At 37.9% G+C, this 22,583-nt stretch overlaps 1 protein-coding gene across 4 annotated transcripts in view; it reads left to right on the top strand.

The window, feature by feature from the left end:
• LOC124624733 (glutaminase kidney isoform, mitochondrial) overlaps positions 1-22,583 on the top strand; it is a 127,224-nt gene that overhangs the window by 29,817 nt on the left and 74,824 nt on the right. For 2 of the 4 annotated variants that reach the window (XM_047149125.1, XM_047149127.1), the window contains exons 3-7: positions 660-698; positions 3,913-4,012; positions 15,071-15,210; positions 15,318-15,447; positions 21,460-21,587. In XM_047149125.1, the coding sequence (XP_047005081.1) occupies positions 660-698; positions 3,913-4,012; positions 15,071-15,210; positions 15,318-15,447; positions 21,460-21,587 (537 nt within the window). The remainder of the gene's footprint in view (positions 1-659; positions 699-3,912; positions 4,013-15,070; positions 15,211-15,317; positions 15,448-21,459; positions 21,588-22,583) is intronic. The other 2 variants (XM_047149126.1, XM_047149128.1) reach the window with 1 other exon arrangement.

Genomic DNA, 22,583 nt, shown 5'->3' on the forward strand with positions numbered 1-22,583 from the left:
TTTCCAGACATACTCGAGTCAGTATCTTTAAAGCCTTACTCCAGCTAGCACCTACAGCTTGCCAGTTCCATAAGTTACAACCATCTGGTGTGGGCATAATCATCTGAAATAGAATATTTGTGGAGGGCATTTGAATAAACCATGGGCGGACACACTAATGGATCAGACCGCTTTGTGAAATTACTTGCTCGGTTTCTTAGGTAATGAAAGACTTTTGGTAGTTATAAGAAACAGGTTTGTAGTTAATAAGGTGTATTTCACTATGTACCATTTTAACCATGCATTTCCCACCAAACAAAGTAAGTACAAAGGCATTTTGGTGAGAATGGAAGTATGTTTTTGACCTTATATGATGTGTGCTGTCAGGTTTGGTTTACAGTCCTATTCAGTAGACAATAATCATAGCACTTGAGTGACAGCAGTAACTAATTATATATCAAGGCCAACCCCTGTGTTCTGTTCTGTCCTGTTTAGAACACTGATCAATTCTTAGAATGCATCATTGCAAAAAATACTAGCTTTTAAACAGATTACTGGTTCTCTATCACTGTTAAAATTTCCTTAAAGTTAATAACACAGTAATGTTAAAACATAATTGTATCTTTTTATGCTTCTATTAATAATAATATTTTGTTTCCCATGTATCTAACACTCTCTAGAGGATTGTCTTTCATCCATGATACCAGTTACATCTATATGTAAGTAAAAAAATAATTGTAAAAGAAATGTGTTGGCATAAAAATGAGCCTTTCTAGACAGCTTCCAGCATGTTTTAAATAGCATTCAAAATATTAACTCTTCCACATATAGTGTCAGTTGCAGTAGAAGTCTGTGTGTACGTAAAAGTTGATGGCGCAGAAACAAAAACAGGTGTTGGTGTTAGAGTCTCTAGACATTTTTCAGCATGTTAGACTGTTGTAACAGAACATTAGCAATTGTACATAGATTTTCAGTTTCAGTCACCTTCTGAGTGACATGTAAATTATTAAAAATGTATTGAGATGTTTGACGATGGCTTTCTGGCCAGTTCTCTGCATGTTAGATCGTAGTCACTATATTAAATGTTATACATAGATTTTTAGTTGCAAGAGATAACTCTAAGTAAAGAATAAGAACAGCCATTAGACATACAACTTTATGCATGTTATATTACGTATGTAAAAAAATCAGCTGTGTGTGATGATCTTTTAATTTCCAGTAGACATAGCATTTGAGAAACTGAGTACTGTACAAAGTTATTGCTAATTCAGTTGTTGGCACCAGAATAAAAGAACCAAAACAATTTAATGTCAGTGTTTTAATTTCAAAAGTTTAATATTTTTGGTTCTTCACCTTGAAATAATTTATTACAAACTCAAACAGTGTTAGTGGCAATTTATTTCCTGTGCTGTTATCTGTTTCTTTATAGCAGATAATTTTTTTGTAGCCAGCATGTCTTAGACGTTTCAAGCTAAGTAATGCTTGCTCACATGTTACTGCTATTTTAATTATCCTTTTAAAAGACAAGAACAATATCTAAAATTATTCACAGGGAGTGGTCAGTAATGCAGTTATCATTTCTTATGATATTAGCCTAAAGAATATGAATATTTTAAAATTAAAAATTTCTTGTGTAAAGTGTAATCAGTCAACTATATTATTTAGTGAACATTTAAATCTTTTTAATGACTCTGTGATTTATTATGATATAATGTACAGTTGTCCTCAACTTAAAAGGTCAGTTGAAACACTGCATGGTTTTACAGGGCAAAGCTCACTGAACATGGTATGCTATTACCTTTTTCCAACACTGGAAATGACTGACACAACTGGTTATAGGGAACCTAAAACTTAATTTCACCCCAAACCACAAAACCACATCTATGATACAACTGTACTTTATCCTTAATTTTTCACTGGGAATCTGTTGACGTATTTTAGAAATACAAAGTAAAATTTTTATTTACAAAACTTTAAAACAACTTGATAGTGACTTCTCAAAGATACTTCCGGTTTTCAAACAATGGAAAATCCAGGATGGCCATATAGTGGGATGCTGAGTCGCAGATAGGCACAACAAAAAGACAAATAAATAAAGCTCTCAGCCATTAAGACCTTCGTCAACAGTGGATGTTGATACATAAAAAAAAGAAAAAAAACACACACAAATGCAACTCACACACATGACTGCAGTCTCAGACAACTGAAACCACACTTTCAGTTGCCTGAGACTGCAGTCCTGTGTGGGAGTAGCGTTTTCACACACACGTGCACGCACCGCGTCTATTGTTGATGAAGACCTTAATGGCCGAAAGCCTTATTTATTTGTGGCAGTCTTTTTGTTGTGCCTACCTGCGACTGAGCATCTCCGCTATACTGTGAGTAGCAACTTTTCTTTACATAATATCAATACTTCTGATTTTGTTCTTTGCCATTTTTGTTTTTGTTTCATCACCTATTTTCTGTTATTCCTCTTGAGTTATGTTAAACATAAAGTGCACTTGTGAGATAAGTTTATTTATTATCATTTCCATTACTTGTGCTACATGTTAGCATCTTCTGCACCTATGACCTTGACCTGCTTCTCCAAACTACAAGTATTTATGTTGATCCTGTTTTATGCAACTTCACATAGTAAATTGGAAAAAAAAACCTCTTTCAATAACCAGTTAAATCAATTCCTCACTGATTTAAAAAACAAAAAAAACATGTAATTGTTGCATATGTGAAATAAAACCACATATTACCTATATTTCACCTGTAATCATTCTGACACCATAGTCAGAAACATTAGGCATAACATACAAGAAGCACTAGAACTTCTCAATGTATCATACTAAGACAGTCCTACTGTCACAGCATTTAATGAATGAAACATGGCTGTTTCAGCTAATTCAGACATTTAAGCAGACCTGCATTCTGAATGGTGTGGATGTTAGGAAAGTTCTTTATTGCCAGTGATCTCTTTTGTGTCAATCTTTCTATGTTTCAGAAATAATACAGAGGCAGCAAGAATGTTACAATAGATTTATTGGGTGGGCAAAAAATCTATTGAACCTTCCTGCTGCCTCTGTATTATTTTTTGTACTGTATTTTTTGGAGTAAAAAATCTATTGTAGCCTTCCTGCTGCCTTAAAACCATGGCCATATCTACTTGGTTTGAAACTTCCCACTCCTATTGTTGATACATTCTTCCTCAATTTTACTGTTATGTGCTACACAGAAAATATAACATTGAATGTTAATTTATTTTCAGTTTTCAACATTTTTCCTCAGTTCATATGAATGTTACTAATCCATTTTGTTGCTGAGACTTCTACGTGTTAATCTTTTCCATTCCTTTCATTTCTTTGTGAGGTAATGGAGGAAAATAATGTATAAATTAGATTTTTTAAGAAAATAAAGTACCAGTAGACGTAATTTTTTGAAATCTTGGTAGCAGATGAATTCACAACATGTGTCTATTCATCATTATAGCTATACAGTACAAAGATTGTATCCAAACAGTTTCTCAGTTTTAGAATAGGTTCATAATTTGAGTTTTATGAGTAAAATATGTTAAAAATCCATTTTACCATTCTTGCACTCTGCAAGAAGACAGACAGACAGAGAGGGTGGGAGGGGGGGTGGGGGTGTCAGGATATTGTGATTCAATTTGATTGGCTTTATTTATAGCGCCAGAGCTCTCTGTGCATGATGCATCTTTGATTGGTGTCAAGTGAGTAGTGGTGTAACAGGCAGATATGAAAGCTATTGGTTTAAGTTAATATGAACTTGTTCTTGGCCTATATTAGATGTGACATGATCAATATAAGATGACATGCTTGTAAGTTACATAATTCAGGATGATGGACCAGGTATCACTCAGTCTCTGAGTTGTTGCTGTAGAGGACACATGGATATACGTGATTTCATACAGGACTGTCTTTGCAGTGCTCGTGACCAGGATCAAGCAAAGAATGCTGAAGATGTTCTCTTTGACATGTTCAAGAGTGAAGAAAATGACCTGCTTCCAATTGGAAAATTCCTTGCTGTAAGTACTGAAAACTTGGCATATTCTTCACCCATATTGTTTTACATCTCTTAAAGAAGGCTTTTAGTGTTTATTTTTCACAGACAAAAATGAAAGAAAAATGCCGCCACTTTTGTGACTCTTAAATATAAGTTTGTGTGTTGGTTTTTGCCAAAAATAATGATATAGTGCATGGTGGGATACTATATGTTAGCAAGAATACGTTATTCTTATTGAAAATAAATTTAACTACACTATTTAACTTTTTATGGTTTACTCACATGTAAAGCACGCTAAATGTGTTTAACTTCACCATCTTAAATTTAATTATACACACAAGACTATTCTTTTTCTCAGTTGAAACCACTGCTGATATTGGTTGTGGACTAGACATAAAAGTACAAGATATAATAAAAGACATGTTTCAATTTCAGTTTGATGATACTGGAAAAGTTCTACTATTTCTCATTGTACGACGAATAATACACATCTGTGGAATTAAAATATTTTGACTTGATTACCACAGACTTCAGATAGCAACACTACACCTTTAGATGAATCTTTCACCTATTATTGCAATGTACTCTGATATGAATAAACCGTGATGACATATACAAACTATCTGCTACATGAGGATTTGAACATAGGTTCTTGTCTTTTCCAATGTGATTCAATTGTTGGCATGAGCTGCTTTAATATGGGTAATAAACAAATAATGTAGACTTTAATATTGTTATCCATTTTCAGTAAATTGTATTGAATGCTACTGAGTAATAACAAAAAATAGTCCTGTACCAATTTAGCACCTAATTCTGCAACTGTTTCTTTTCTAAAGTTCAAGTACACCCAGTTAATAGTTTGAACTGAGCTGCTGTTTGTGTAGGTAATTTCATCTGCAGCAGAGCAGTACCCCTAGCTGCCACTATTACCCAGTACGATTACTGTGTGCATTGGCAGTTAATTGTCTGGTAACAGACATATCATTATCAGATATCTACTCAAAGCAGCAAAAATAATTAACAGATGCTGAATAAACATCAGTTGTAGCAAACTTGACTGACCTACAACTTTTTTTAAGAAATAGGGTACAAGTAAATAAGACTCAAATGAATCGGCAATTGCGAATAAGGACTACTGTTAGCTGCCAATGAAAATTTGTGCCAGACCAGGACTCAAACCTGATTTTCTGTGGGTGGTCGCCTTTCGATTTGGCTATCCATGCATGACTCATGGCCAGACCCAAACTTCCATATGTTGTCAGCCATGCGTCGACGACCTGAACTCGTACATCCATTATATTTTATTCCCATACAGGTCAGACATTGTACTTTAAAGTTGCTTGCCCAGTATTGGCAGATAAATATGATATTGCAGTGCTTGTGTTATTCTGATTACAGTGCATGTATGCCAAAAGGATCTTTGCATCGTAACCAGAATAACACAGGCATCATAATATCATATTTATCTGCCAATACTGAGCAAGTGACATTCAACTCCAATGTCTGACCTGTATGGGAAGATAGGTAATGGATGTACAAGTTCAGGTTGTAGACGCATGGTTGACGATATATGAAAGTTTGGGTCCAGCCATGAGTTGTTCATAGATAGCCAAATGGCAAGGCGACTGCTTGTGCTAAGAAGGAAATCAAGGTTCAAGTCCTGGTCCAGCAAACATTTTCATTGTTGTCATTCCATTCTACAACTGACAGTAGTCCTTATTCACAAATTCATTTGATGTATTTCATAATGGCTGTGGTCACTGCAATGCCTGTTCATTTGGACATGCATTCATCATAATCAGAATACACAGCATGCATGCATGTCCAAAGAAATTTTGCATTGTAAGCAGAATACATAGCCACTGCAATATCGTATAAATAAGATAGAAGTAAGTGAGAGGTACAATAGTGTTATACGTGGTGGAGGGGGAAAATCACACAAACTGTAAGTAAATAACATTATTGCTTCTGAGATTCAGCTCTGTTTTGTTAACTTAACTCGGTCCCAGTTGTGGTTTGGTATATAAAGACTTATTTTTTCTCTCATATGTTAGTATCATCATATATGTGACATACTATGGTTTTAATTTTTATGTTTACTGTCAATAAATTTTGCTCACATCACTGAAATCTGGTAATGAATAATATACGCCTTTTTAAAAATAAGATTGTGCATTGCAAATGACACCATTCATTAACAGGTTTGAAAAAGACACCATTTTCTTCTATATATGTGTGTTAATAATCCATACTTAAAGCTGCAGCACCTTGCAAAAAAAAAAAAACTTTTAAATTTAATTAAGTTTTTTTATGTCTGGATGGATAATAGGATAAAACAGAATGAATATGTTGATAATATAACATAGAAACTTAAAGATAGCTGTACATAGAGGACTTTCTCAACCCTTTCTCAATCTCTCATTGTGTTCAAGAGTGTAACCAGGATTGGACTTGAGTTAAGGGTTGGCGAATAATGGAACAGTTTTGAGATTTCACAATGAATGGTTCTAGGAACACTTGCTGATAGCTGGTAATCTTTACCTATTTTGCCTTTTTGCAAAATGAAATTGAATTGATACATTTGCCTATGTTGTGGAGCAGGATTTGTGTTCAGTTTGTGAATATCACGATTGTGTTGATCTATATATGAAAATGCTAGCCTATTTTGTATACCTCCATGCCCTGTTCCCATGCAGGATGATTTTCTGTGCTAATCCAGTTACGACCAGTAAAAATATTTATTCAGCAATTCTCCCAGCGCTTAGTGCAGGTACTCAGGGTAATGGAACACACCCATGTGCTGACATTGACAGAGGACAAATGTAAACATAAGTAGAATGCACACCCATCATTCCATCAACCATCGTCAGTTGAAGAGTTGTGTGAGTAGAACGTACACCAACTAAGAGAAGGTAGAAATGCTACTCATCTATGGGGAATGTAAGTTGGCAGAACAGTAACTGCAACACTGTTTTCTTATGTATGAGTACATTTAGAACAGTAGTTTAGTCCTTTTAAATACTGTTGTGTAGATTAGGCATACAGTAAAGGCTGTCATTCCTACAAACTGCATCAACATAATGTTTCTTTTATTGTTGTTGTTGAAGGCAAGCGAAGTGTTATGCAGGCAGTGGAACTGTACAGAGAGTGATATCCTGACAAGAACCCACCTTCCTGATAGATGTTTTCTCGTGTTGTTGTGATGCTTCAGGAAATGGGAAGTTTCAACCCACAGCAACGCAGTCGTCGTAGCACTCGCACAAACGAAGCTGCCAAAGTTACTGTTCTCACTTCCATTGCTATGAATCCACATGTGAGCACACAAGAGCTTGAACACAAGATTGGCATTCTTAAAACCAGTGTACATCATATTCTTACACATCACCAGTTCCATCCTTACCATGTACATCTACATCAAGAATTGCATTGGAATGGTTTCCAGAATCATCTACAGTTCTCTCAGTTGGCACAGCAGCGAATCCTCTCCAACCCAAACTTCTTCTCCAATGTTCTATTTACTGATGAATGTTCTTTCTCAAACAAAGGACAGGTAAATACAAGGACAACCCACGATGGCTTAGACAGGTGGAACATCAGCATCAGTGGAGAGTTAACATCTGGTGTGGGATGCTTGGTACTACAATTGTTGGCCCTTATTTCATCAATGGTAGTCTAAACAGCACAGTGTATGTCAACTTCCTCAGACAAATTCTTCCTCCTCTTCTGTATGAAGTGCCGCTAAGAACCAGAATGCTTATGTGGTACTAACACGATGGCTGTCCAACACATAATGCCTCGCGTGCACGTTGTGTTCTGAACTGAAGGTATCCTACCAGGTCTCCTGCTAGGTCTCCTGATTTAAATACTCTGGACTTTTTTCTTTGGGGATGCATTAAAGACGATGTCTATTGCGATATTCCAACAACTCCGGAGGACATGCAGGAACGTATCATGCTTGCTTGTAATTCTCTTCAGCAGGCAACACTGGAAGCAGTAAATAATTCTTTCATCCAATGAGTGCAGCAGTGTATTGGGGTCCTGTGTCACCACTTTCAGGCACCTTTGAATGCTCTACTCCTGGGAAATGGTGCAGGAGAGTCAAAGTCAATTTTTGTTATGATTTTACTTGGTTTTCATTTGTTTTCTGACAACTCCAGCAAATGGATGAGTTTGTGCTCCTTGGCTCCAAGTCAATGTTGTTTTATGTAATTAATAACATTGTGTTTCAGTGAATGGTAAACTGTGATACATTTTTGAATGTGTCTTTAGGAGAGGAAATGAATTCCAAATAACAAATACTGGCTTCCATTTAAAAAGATCATACTGCTGTTCATATCTTCTTAAAAGACAAAGCTACAATGAAGGCTGTCATGCTGATTGATGTCCCCCTGATGGCTAAAGAACATTTGCTTGAAACATTTTGTAATTTGCATCTGGAAAAACAGTTATTTAGGGCGGTCAAGATAAATGGGACGCCCTGTATATACACTTAACATCAGTATTAACCACTCCCTGTCCTATTCCATTCATATTCCATTCAAAAGATTATGTGATACCATTCATAACTTCAGGTCTTTAATCTTTTTCTTGCGATTCTTAAACAAAATAGTTACAATGGAGACAGTAGAATTATTGCACTGTCTAACTTGAATATTGTTTTTCTATTGTTTGTGCACCAAGGCATCATGAGAACAATGTCACCCTCCTTCCGATGATTCCCTAATAATTTACCTGAGTATTCATGTTGCATTTTGACATAGGCTCTGCTAATCAGTCATAATCCCAGTAGCATACATCTGAATTCTTTCACTATATATTGTGAGCCATACTTGTTAGATGCCAATTTTTGAAGCAGCATTCCACTATAGACCACACTAATTTCTCATCTACAGTTTCCTTAATACATGCGCTACACTTTACCAGTATCCTTCAATAAATGTAATTTTCCATTCAGTGTCCCCCACTACTGATTCCACTTGTTTATTCCATTTTGCATCATTTTGTAGTATTACCTCAAGGTTTTAGAACAATGTGATGAGCTCTTGAAGATTACAGCTTATGTTGTAATAAGATTATTTCTTTTTTGCGAGCATTGCCTCTCATTTATCCATCTTTCAAGAGAGCTGCCAAGCAGTAGACCAAGTGGAAATATCTTGTAAGTCAGTATGTATTTTTTTTTATTATCTACTGACAAAAGCTGTCTGTAGACAACAATGAACAATCGAAGAATGCTACTCACCATATCTGATAATTTATTTTATGTATGTTGAGAACACTGGTGCTCTTATTACACTTTCATCGACACATCAGGTATTACTTTTGTTTCTGTTGAATATTTGTCCTCCAGTTTAGTTACCAGTCTACAATGTGGAATATCTTATAGAAATTGAAGAAGACTGAATCCAATTCTTCACCTGAATGCTACTGTATGTACGTGATGTCACGTGTGTAACAAATGAATTGTGTTTCACATAAGTAGTATTTCATGAAACCACTATGCTTCTTTGAAGGAAGCTACTTCTTGTGAGTAATTACATTATATTAGACTTTAGAATGACCTCTAGGACTCTGCAATGGGTGAATGTTATGAATATTGGTCTGCAATTCTGTGCATCCATTCCTTTATGTCTCTTATAAACAGAGGTTACAGACACTTTACCACTTTTGGGACTGTTTTCTTCACAAGAGATTTTTTTGGGAAAAATAAACTAATAAAGTATTTAATTCCTCAGTGTATACAATTTTCAATTTAAGGACCATCAAGTATGACTGAATTTTTAAAGTGTAATATATTATTTCAGACTTCTGTATGTTGTCTTGTGTTTCATCACCAATATAATGAAAGATAGATTGGATGAAAAGATTGAATGTATTCAACAACTCTACATGAGATATAAGTTCCTGGAACTTCCTGAAAGATATTTTGCCAATGAGTTTACACCTAACTCTTCTTAAAGATATATGTGTTGCTGTTAAGTCTTCTCTGTCAGTCTCGTGACGTTTTCTTTTGAATTGAGAGTGTTACGGTTTATTTCTGCAGCCTTCTCTGTGTGATACTGATATACAAAAGTAAGCATTGTCATATTTTATTACCTCACTTGATATATATAGTGCAATTTATTATTTATTTGAGCTTTGACCATAACTTGTCAGAATTGACCTAAATATTCCCATTTTGTCTTTTAAGTAGGGTACTACCAATTATCAAACACAAGTACTCTTCCAACCTTCCTCAAATAATCCTCATTAAGTGCTTTCTCCAAGGTGATTTTGTTGATTAGATATGTTTGCAGCTGTAAGATCTAAAATATTTGTCTCATAGGTAGGCTGTCTGAATAGTTGTTCTAGTTGCCCTTATTGCCAATGAAGTGTGTGTTGTGTTCCACCCAGTACTAGACAAATTAAAATGACCCTTACTACTACCATATATTTGAAGTCTTCCCACGGAATTGAAATTAGGCTGTTTAAAAATGAAACTATACTAACATGTCTGAATCTGCATTGAAAATCAAAACCTACCTTTCTATTTCCTATCATTACTAAAAATTCTGGAAGTCGAAGATCAACAATTTTATTCCTCTTTCTGATTTTTTTAAAACAATGGCATGTCAGCTATGTAAACTGTTTTAGACATCAGCAAAGTACAATAAATTATCCCAAAACAGGCTAAGTGTTAGTTAGTTTTTTAATGTAATACATAAACACAGTTTATAACTGCTTGGTTTTCCAATTATAGTTCTTGAACCATCTTGCATCCTCAAAAGTTCTCCTCTTGATGAAATCTGAAGAACATAGCAAATGTAGGAGTAAAACCCAAGATACTGTAGTTGGTGGTCATGTGTGCATGAGATGTGATTGCTTGTGTGTGTGTGTGTGTGTGTGTGTGTGTGTGTGTGTAGGAGTAAATCAGGCAGTCCCTAACAATTGTAAGCAAATTGAAGATGACTATTAGAAGTCATTAATATTGACTTTTCTTTGTTTTATCTTAATCATCGATTACATATTTATTTACAGTTGGAAACATCTAAATTTACGGGCGACATATGATGTAGTACATATAAATTTATTGGCAAAATGCAACATATGAGATAATAATAATAATTCCATGTGGCTTAACTGTCTGGTGCAAATCTTTCAATTGGACACCACTTCAGTGACTTGCATGTCCCTAACCTACAGTTTGATGTGGAATCTGAACCATGTCATTCCTGGTAAATCTTCACACCATTGAGAGGAGCTGGCTGGGTTAAAGGCTGACTAAAATGTTCTATGGCCTTACTGGGATTCAGTGCTGTGACTATTCAATTTCCAGGCACCTCTAGACCACAAGCCTCAACAATGCATGAGATGCAAGAGAGAAATACGCATGCCCAGAACTTCCCAGTAAGTTTCAGGGTAGCTTGCAAGAGACCATTCTTTATACAAAATGTTTGGGACAGAGGGCACTGGTCATGTGACTTGCAGTTTATTGTTGTCCAAAACCACAATTTTCTTTGTCCATACAGAAGCCCAATTTTGTAGTGCTCTCCTTGCATCTTTCTGCATGTGATCATAGCCTAGCCAGCATCTTCAACATAAGACAGGTTTCATTGTGTCCACTACAATTGGACCTGGTGGTAAAGCACATGCATGGAAACCAAGAGGTTGAAAGATCGAATTCTGGTTAAACCATGGAAAATTTTCAGTGTGCCTTTAATGTAACCTTCACTTCTAAATTATGCAAAGATTCATCAGGAACAAAGTGTGGTTCTGTTTCCATGTTAGAGTGTAGGTCCGTTTTCCACAGTAGGATTGCTGGGGGAGTTAGAGGCACACAACTTACCAAAGATACATCAAACTGAAAGACTGCATTGGTCCATTGAGCAATATGAAATTATTATTATTATTATTATTATTATTATTATTATTGTGTCCACTGCGTAGCTGTGGCACTGCTGTCAACCATCAATGGAAGTGCCGTTCCTTCTCCACACTGTGTAATATTGCCCACTCACATGATGTGGCAAGCTTCTTAAATGATTCCAAAATGCTGTTCTGGAAAATGAACCATTACTGAGGAGGAATGTGTCTACGCAACAAAAGGGTACTGTTCATTTTTTACTCTAATTCTTTGCTTACCGTTAGCTGCTTCTCTTTGTACAAGGAGAAGTGGTTACACTCTTTGAGAGGTCATGTGGTTTTATTTGATTCCAAAATCAAGTTAAATGAACAACAGAATTAGCAGTGTGAGCAAAATACTGGCCCCTTCTTTTGATATTTTCTAATGTTGACTGGGAGTCTGCTGTATAGTTTAACACCAATATGGCTCACTGCCTTTGTGTTAGATCTTTTTGTTCTTTGCATTGCTGTGCTATTTTTGATGTTGTAACTATGAAAGTTTGCATTTTTCTGAAAATAAAACATTTTTGTGTGTGATCATTTCAACGCTAATAATTTACATATGTGTGCTAATATGTATATTAAGCTGTGTCTACAGTGGAACATTGCTCCTGGATGCTTAACATTTTGGTTACTCATTGTAGCCATTTTTCTGCTTCACTGCAACAATGATATATATTTACACATTTGATAAAAAAAAATACTGACAGATGTTATTTTGTACAGTTTCACTTGAAAATCTGTCAACTTGTCACCTACTCTGAGTCACTTAAAAACGTTTGCAAAGAGTATGGCATCCATCCCATAAAAAAGTTCTGAGTCATGAGTCTATATTTAGTTATGCGGATCTGTTTTACTATGGAAGAAGCATTAATCTTACATTTAATGTGCTGGTACAGTAACATCTCCACTTATTCTGTAATATAAAACAACTTGCACTTATTGCTTGTTTTATTTAATTGTATCAATATAATAGAAGGAAACATTCCACGTGGGAAAAATTATATATAAAAACAAAGATGAGCTGACTTACCGAACGAAAGTGCTGGCAGGTCGATAGACACACAAACAAACACAAACATACACACAAAATTCAAGCTTTCGCACCAAACTGTTGCCTCATCAGGAAAGAGGGAAGGAGAGGGGAAGACGAAAGGAAGTGGGTTTTAAGGGAGAGGGTAAGGAGTCATTCCAATCCCGGGAGCGGAAAGACTTACCTTAGGGGGAAAAAGGACAGGTATACACTCGCACACACGCACATATCCATCCACACATACAGACACAAGCAGACTGAAATATGTCTGCTTGTGTCTGTATGTGTGGATGCGTGTGTGCGAGTGTATACCTGTCCTTTTTTCCCCCTAAGGTAAGTCTTTCCACTCCCGGGATTGGAATGACTCCTTACCCTCTCCCTTAAAACCCACTTCCTTTCGTCTTCCCCTCTCCTTCCCTCTTTCCTGATGAGGCAACAGTTTGTTGCGAAAGCTTGAATTTTGTGTGTATGTTTGTGTTTGTTTGTGTGTCTATCGACCTGCCAGCGCTTTCGTTCGGTAAGTCAGCTCATCTTTGTTTTTATATATAGTTTTATTTAATTGGATAGATAAAAGAATCTACTCACCAAGTGGTGGCAGAACACACACATAAAAGACTGTTGCGACTGACAAGCTTCAGTCTGACTGAATCAGTCTTTCCTTCTCATCCTGTATGGTAACCCTCCCTTGACCTGCAGTTCTGGATGACTTTCCCAAAATTTACCTCTTTTCCTAGACCTGTCCTTCCTTTTCCTTCACTCTTCTTCGTTCTCCTTCAACCCTTCTGCCTGAAGAAGGAGCCACTGGCTCCAAAAGCTTGCCAATTACAACAGTTTTGTATGTGTGTGTTCTACCGCCGCTTGGTGAATAGAGTCTTTATCTATCCAATTAAATAATTTTATCAATAATTGATTGTTTTTATTGCTTGTTTTGTAAGAAAGACAATTATAAATGATTGTATGGTGAAAGACAGATATAATGATACACTGAGGTGACAAAAGTCATAGGATACCTCCTGATATGTCGGACCTCCTTTTGCCCAGCGTAATGCAGCAATTTGAAGTGTCATGGACTCAACCAGCCACTGGATCTCTCTTGCAGAAATATTGAGCTGTGCTACCTCTGTATTGCAATATTGTTGGCAGCACGGGATTTTTGTGCACTGTTTCAAGGGATTCATGTTGGGCAATCTGGGAGGCCAAATTGTTCATTTGAATTGTCCAGAATGTTTTTCAAATCAACCGTGAACAATTGTGGCCCAGTAATATGGCTGTGTCATCCATAAAAATTCCATGGTTTTTTTGGGAACATGGAGTCATGAATCATGTCAAAGTCCCAAATATAACTGAGGGTCTAGTCCATTCCATGTAAACACAGCCTACACCATTATGGAGCCACCGCCAGTTTGAACAGCGCTTTGTTGACAAGCTGGGTCTATGGCTCTGTGCCACACTCAAACCCTACTGCCATGCTCGAACCTCAGCATCAACTCTTACCAACTGAAATCAGGATTCATATGACTAGGCCACGGATTTCCAGTCATCTAGGATCCAACCAATATGGTCACAAACCCAGGAGAGGCACTGCAGGCAAAGTCGTGCTCTTAACAAAGGCTCTCATGATGGGTCATCTGCTGCCATAGCCCATTAATTCCAAATATTGCCACAATATTCTAACAGCTACATTCACCATACATCCCACATTGATTTGCGTGGTTATTTCTTGCCGTGTTGCTTGTCTGTTAGCACTGACAACTCTATGCAAATGCCACAGCTCTTGGTCTTTAAGTGAAGGCCTTCGGCCACTGCATTGTTGTTGTGAGAGGTAATGCCTGAAATTTGGTGTTCTCAGCACACTCTTGATACTGTGGATCTCAGAATATTGAATTCTCTAACAATTTCAAAAATTGAATGTTCCATGCACCTAGCTCCAACTACCATTTAGCACCCAAAGAGTGTTAATTCCCACTGTGCAGCCATAATCATGTTGGAAACCTTTTCACATGAATCACCTGAGTACAAACAACAGCCCCAGCAAATCACTGTGTATGCGATATAGACACCATGTGTACGTGTTTATATCGTTATCCCATGAATTTTGTCACCTCAGTATAAAATACAAAGCAATAAACAAACAAATTAAAGAACTCTCAAACATTCATAAATTTGTAGGCACTGCGAAGTACAGGCCTGCGGAAGACTGATCCTCGACTATCAGAGCTTATGGATAACTTGAAACAAGTACACAGGAAATCAGGAATGGAAGGAGGATCACCAGAAACTTTAAAACTTGACAGAGAGACTTTTAGGAGGTATGAAATCATCAGATTTACAGTATTGTCGAAAACAGAAATTAAGGGAGATATATATGAATGAATGCGTTGTAGGCACTTTATCTTAAATTATTACTTTTTTGCAGTGTCATCTCGGCAAACATAGTGCTTATTTCAAGAGCTTTCAGGCATCAGTTTGTTATACCAGATTTTCAAGGATATACAAAATACATTGAAGATTTTTACTGGAAATGCAAAACAAACACAGAAGGGAAGGTAAGCTCATGTCAGATAAGTTAAATGAGTTCTCAATTAGTATGATGTGTATACTTCTGTCCCACTCATCAAGGTTTTTTTGAAAAATGCAAGGGGATTGGCGAAAATGGCCTTATGTTTCATTGTGGTAATGACTATAAATAAGAGAAAAATCATGTTCAGAGTTGTACTAGCTACTGCATCCTTTGGCTTTCTTAATGTGCTTTTAGAAGCACAAATTATTCCGAACTAAGTTGCTGAAAAGATTTGAGTTGTACAAATTATTTGCAGTTGTATATAAGCTTGCAATTCTCTTCCCTTCATTACAGTTTGTGTGTTCTACCTGGATCAGAGATCCATATCACTCTTACACTCTTCATTGTATCTATAATTGATGTTACACTCCTTGTGTACACACAGCTCTTGTTTTGTTTGTACTGTACTTATGTTTATCTCACTTCACAAAATTGTCAGAAACAACATTAAAATTTGTGATGCAATGTGGTCTGATCACTATGATTTTTTTGAAGATGTAGTAGCATTGATTGCAATTTTATAAAGAAATTATGTTGAAAATTAATGTCAGAATATAGTTAGTTATGTGTTCAGTGAATCATAAATGTGACTTTTTGCCATGATATTCTCTCTCTCCCTCTCTTAAACACATACACTCATATTACAATACATTTAGACACTCTTCTATGGAGCAGAAAGAGTTGTCAAGTAGATGTGGTCTCAGTTTGTGATTGAGGTTAATTTTATTAAATGTCAATGATAGAAAGTTTTCTATCACCTTAGAAGCAAACAATAAGTAGACTGCAGAAAACTAGGTCCATGGTTTTTTCAGCTTTTGAATTAAACATTTGTTATCTGATAGCAGGGATGAGTGTAGAATGACATACAGTAAGATCAGTTCTACAGTAAGATCAGTTGTACAGTAAATTTTGTGTGCATCACTCTCTCAGTTATTGGAAAAAGAATGCTTAATTTAAAAGTTGAAATAAATGTCACTTCTATTAATTATACATTTTATAACATTAGACATTGCATCTGTGGGATATGCATTACCAATTTTATATTATACATAATGTGCAATTTGTCAGAAATATAGGCACATTTAGGTGTGTTACTTCTAAAATGATAAAATTGTCATGCTTTGATATGTAGAACAAGATTTATCAAAAATTTTCATAGCTAGATGCCTAGGACATGATTTATGAAAGACTCAAATGAATGAAAAGTGTCAGGACTAGGTACTTATTTCTCTTACTGAGGATGAATAAATTTGTGACTGTGAGCGTAAGGAAATCCCATAGCCACTGGTTCCATGCTAGGCTTCACCTCCATGTTAAAACAAGAGCTTACATATTTCTGCAGGACAGGCAATAAATTGAGCACATGCTGTCAGAATTGCTGTTATGGAAAAAAGAATAAATTACTTCCTATTTGATGAAGAAAATAATGAAGTGCTACCCTTTCTTATTAAATTGATGATAAATATTGTTATAAAGAAATGGGCATGTGTTGTAACAAATTTTCTATTTGTTAGAGGATGTCTACAATAATGACAAACAGAAATAACTTCTCTTGCTTTTAATGCTGTTTTGACTTCCTTCGTGTCGTTTCCACACCTTAGTGAAGTAAGTTTTTTGAACACTGGAAACACAACAAAGACCAAGCTAAAACAAAAAGAATGTGCAAAAGCTACTGAACACTAGAGAAAGCCCACTTAGATTATCTTATATTTTTGGAAAGCATTTGACACTGTGCTCCACTGCAGGCTGTTAATGAAGGTCCAAGCATATGGAAAAGGTTCCTACATATGACTGGCTTCTGGCTTGAAGACTTCTTAATCAGTAGAACCCAGTATGTTGGCCTTGACAGCGAGTGTTCATCAGAGACAAGGGTATTGTCAGGAGTACCTGGGGGAAATGTGATAGGATCCCTCTTGTTCTCAATATACAATACATGACTTGACATAGTGTGGGCTGTGCCCTACAACTGTTTGCTGATGACTCTGTGGTATACAGGAAAGTATCATTGTTGAGTGACTGTAGAAGGATACAACAGTTATGGAAAGGATGGACTGCTACTCACTAAAAAGATGAGACACTGCAGACAGTTGCAACGAAAACATAGTTATACACTGAGCTTTGGGCCAGAGCCTTCTTCGGGAAAGAAAGGAAAACACACACCTTCACACAAGAAGGCAAACTTCATGCACACATGACCACTATCTCTGACTGCTCTGGCCAGACTGTAACTGCTGCACTGAATGAAAGCAGCAGTCAAGGAAGGGGGAGGGATCACAGGGGGTTCAGGTGAGCACAGGGGGCGGGGGAGTGGGGGTTTGGGGGGGGGGGGGGGAAGAGCACTGTCTGTCGCAGACAGTGGTTCAGGCCAAGATAATATCAGAAACAGAGAATATGTCATAAGGATAACTTCCATCTGCGCAGTTCCGAAAATCTGGTGGTGGAGTGGAGGATCCAGATAGCATGGCTTGTGAAGAAGCCATTAAAATAGAGCATGTTGTGTTCTGCTGCATGTTGTGCCACAGGGTAGTCTCCTTTGCTCTTGGATATAGTATGTGGGTGGCTATTCATCCTGGTGGCAGCTGGTTGGTGGTAATATTAATATAAAAAGCTGTACTTTGATTGCAGAAGAGCTGATATATAGCATGACTGCTTTCACAGGTGGCCCAGCCTCTGATGGGATAGGATAAACCTGTGACAGAATTGGAATAGGGAGTGCTGGGTGGGTGGATTGGGCAGGTCTTACACCGCAGTCTTTCACAGGGTTATGATCCCTGTGGCAAGGTGCTGGGATTGGAGTGGCATAGGGATGGATGGGATGTTGTGAAGGTTGAGTGGGATCTTGCATAGAATGTCTCTCATTTCAGGGCATGATGAAGAATGTGGTTCAGTTGTTCTAGTCCAGGGTGGTATTGGGTGACAAAGGGGCACTCCTCTTCGTGGGGTTGGTGAGAGGATTGGAGGGGGGGGGCATATGACACAGGAACTCTATTTATAGACTAATTCTGTGATAGTATCTGCCTGTGAAGGCCTTTGTGAGTGAGACCTTTAGCATGCTGGGCAAGGGAGTTCTTGTTACAGCAGATACACCATCCCCAAGTAACCAGGCTGTATGGGAGGGATTTTTGGTGTGGAAGGAATAGCAGCTGTTGAAATTCAGGCACTGTATGTGCTTGGTGGGTTTAATGTGGACAGAAGTTGACATCCAGCAAGGTGACATACCAGGTTGAGGGGGACCAGGTGAAACAGACAAGAGAGAAGGTGTTGAAGGTGTGAAGGAATGAGGACAGGTTGTCTTGGCCCTTAGTCCAGATCATGAAGATCTCATCAATGAACCTGAGGGGTTTGAGGTTCTGAGAGACTAGGAATGTTTCCTCTAGATGGCCATAAGCAGGTTGACATGGGAGTGTGCCATGGAGGTGCCCATGGCTGTGCTGAGGATTTGTTTGTATACATTCCCTTCAAAGGAGAAGTAGTGGCATATTAGGAGAAAGATAGTAAGGTATATATGGCATGAAGTTGTGGGCATGGAATCAGAGGGACATTGGGAGAGGTAGTGTCCCATAGCGGCAAGACCATGAGCATGAGGGATGTTGGTGTGTAAGGAGTGCTGTCAACAGTGACGAGTAGGGATTCAGGAAGTAAAGGGGTGGGAGTGGTGGAGAATTGGTGAAGGAAGTGGTTGATATCTTTGACATAGGAAGCTAGATTTTGGGCAGTTGGTTTAAGGAGCTGGTCAATGTGGGAAAAAATTCTTTCAGTGGAGGTGCAATAATCAGCTACAATGAGGCATCCAGGATTTTCACATTTGTGAATTTTGGGGAGCATGTAGAATGTCAGCGTGCAGGTGTCATAAGGGTTAGAAGGGAAATGGATTCAGGGTAGAGGTTCTGGAAAGGGCCTAAGGCTTTAAGCAGGGACTGTAGGTTATGTTGGACATCAGGGGTGGGATCCAGGATGGGATCGCTCTGTCAGAGTTTTCAGGTGGAGGAGTCAGACAATTGGATGAGGCCTTCTACCAGGGAGTCACTGTGATTCATAATGACAGTGGCAGAACACTTGTCTGCAAGTAGAATTATTAGGTGAGCATCTCTTTTGAGGCTGTGAATGGCAAGTCTTCCTTCTGCTGAAAGGTTAGTGTTCTTAGGAAGGGACTTGGGGAAGGATGGTGAGGCCAGGTTGGAGGCAAAGAATTTCAGGAAGGTGACCAGGGAGTGGATAGGTGGGGGAGGAGGAGGAGGTTCACAGTTGGATGGTGGAATGAACTTGGAGAGGCAGGGTTCAATTCTGAGATTAGATTGGCTTTGGATGGAGGAATTGGTGGCAAAGAAGTGTTTACATTCCAGAGATTGGAAGGAGAATAAGTCTTTGACAAGTTCAGCTTAGTTAAATTTGGGTGTAGGGTTGAAAGTGAGGCCTTTGGATAGGACTGAAACTTCTGTGGGGCTGAGGACTTTGGGGGGAATGTTATCATTTTGTTCAGGGATTGTTTCAGCTCTGGATTTAGTAAAATGTTGGTAGGGAGTTTTGCAGGATGTGACAAGTTGAAAAGGTATACCAGGCAGGGTCTGAGGCTATGAGAGACTGATGAGGAGAAACACTGTGGGTAGGATAAGGGTTGATAGGACATCGAGGTGGCAGTAGGATGTCAGCATGTTGGATAACGTATGGAGATGGTGTCGGAATGCTCTTCCAGTTGCTGGAGAGCAAGGGATTCCGTTTTAGAGGTGTGATGTATGTAGTAGGAATTTCACAGTAGAGGCATCTTGTGAAGGGAGTAGAGATGGTGCTGAGATGACTGTGCCATGGAAGTGTGTTTTTGCAGTACCAGGTTTGTGTGGGACAGGGACTGGCAGAATCTGAAAAGGAGAAGGTCATTCTGAAAGGAAGGGAGGGATCCAGGGAAAGGAATGTTTTTGGTTAGGCCATATGGAGGGATTACATGGTTTAGGCAGCATTTAAGGTACAGGTTATGGTATTGGGTTTTAGCCGAGGAAAGGGATACTTTTCTGAACTGCTGTAGAAAGTTGGAGCAAGGGTTCATTCCTGCATGGTCATTACCATATGCTGATCCATACATGCCAATGACGTCTGTATTTGCGTACACTTGTGTTGTAATGTACTAGAAAACAATTGTGCAATTAACATTAATAAACAGTTTGAGCTCACCAAGTGCCTAATGATAATTTGAACAGTTAATGCAAGTGAGCAATGAAGTGAGTTTAATATCAATAAAAGCAATAATTTGAGTCACATATCAACATCATTGTTGTTGTAATGGAAGACCAAAGACTGGGATTTAACCTCAGAACTGAGGGGGCATTCTGAACATTTTGTGTAAGAAATTATTTCATGTGGCATGCAAGTATGTTCTGTTTATGTCTTTTCCCCATGATTAATGTGTTATGAAAAGTATTATAAAATGAGATCCAACATGGAAATGAAGTGTTTCCAGACTAATGGTGATGTAACATTTCATCCTATTCTCTGTTTGAGGAATATGTTCTGAAAGTCTAACCATACCTCTCCATTACAGTAGCTCAAAAATAATAACACCTCTGTGTTGTTATGTTTATCTCTGTTTCATGCACCATTCAGCTACAAGTGGATAGTTGCCTTCCCTCATTTTTATTTATATAAACAGAAGAAAGAGAGAGAACTGAAATGAACTTGTACAATATTTGCAGAAATTACCTGCCACCATAAATACATAAATCTCAATGTGATTCTGTTGCAGAGGCACATGTAGGAGTATTTCATATTAAAGTATGATTAAAACATTAAAAAGCAGACATTGATTGAAAGTGATATTAATATTATTTGTCCTGTAGTAACATAATGGAATTATTTTTATAATTCATCTTTTATTTTTACATCTTGTGTGAAAATTATATATGCTTCTACTGCCACTAATGTACTTTTGTGTCATATTTCTTGAAAAATTGTGTTGTGATATTGTTAAACAGTAGTTAATTACAATGATGTACATATTTTTAAAAAGGTGGCGAGCTACATTCCACAGTTAGCAAGAATGAATCCTGATTATTGGGGAGTCAGTGTGTGCACAATAGATGGACAGAGATTCTCAATAGGTGATGTCAATATACCATTCACTTTACAGTCTTGTAGGTAAGTTGAAAGAATATTTTACAAACAGTAGCATAAGGTCCAATCACCTTAATGTGACCACCACCTACATTCGATATCAGTGTGCAATAACCACTCACAGATGGCAGGTGGCAGCACTAGTGTGGAGGGCATATGAAGCTTGTCAGGAGCTTGCAGGTAACAGTGCAGTCATGGTCGTAATATGGAAACAGAATGATTTATCTGACATTCAAATTCAGGCCAAGAGTGGAAGCATTTCCTAAATTGTCTAAGGTTGTAAACAGTTTGTGTGCTGCCTTGGTTAAAGTATGCCATGCACGGCAAAAAGGCACTATCCAAAACTGGCACTGAGGCAACTGTGCTGCACCAAAGGCCACAGATGGCAGGGTGTGAACAACGGCTGCGGAATTGTGTACGGGCAAATAGGCATGCAACTGTTGAGTGGATGAACACCCAGACAAACCTGGGGTCTATAAACAGTGTCTCCTCAATAACCATTCAGTGAATGCTGCTGCACATGGCCCACCACATCCGGTTCATGCAGCCATGCTGACTGCTGTTCATCAGTGGCAAGGCTGGAATTTGCATTCCAGTACTTTTTCGGGTGACAGATGGCTGTTTACATGTACAATGTCAAGCATCTGAAAGCAAACACCCTTCAGCAGTTGTCAGAAGGGTTCAGGTTGGAGGAGGGAGTGTTATGGTCTGGGGAATGTTTTTGTGGGATTCCCTGGGTGGTCTCATCATTCTGGAAGGCACAATGGATCAACACAAATATACATCATCTTTGGGGACCATGATGTCCACCCCTGCATGCACTTCTTTTTTCCTGGTCATGATGGCATTAATCAGCAAGCCAATGCAATGTGTCACACAGCTCACAGTCTACATGTGTGGTTCTACATGTGTGGTTCAAAGAGCACCAGGATGAATTTACTGTGATTTCCTGCCAGCAAACTCCCCAAATTTAAACCCATTTGGGAATCTGTGGGACCACCTTGATTGAGCTGTTCCTGA

This window comes from Schistocerca americana, chromosome 1 (genome assembly GCF_021461395.2).
Source record: "Schistocerca americana isolate TAMUIC-IGC-003095 chromosome 1, iqSchAmer2.1, whole genome shotgun sequence".
NCBI lineage: Eukaryota > Metazoa > Arthropoda > Insecta > Orthoptera > Acrididae > Schistocerca > Schistocerca americana.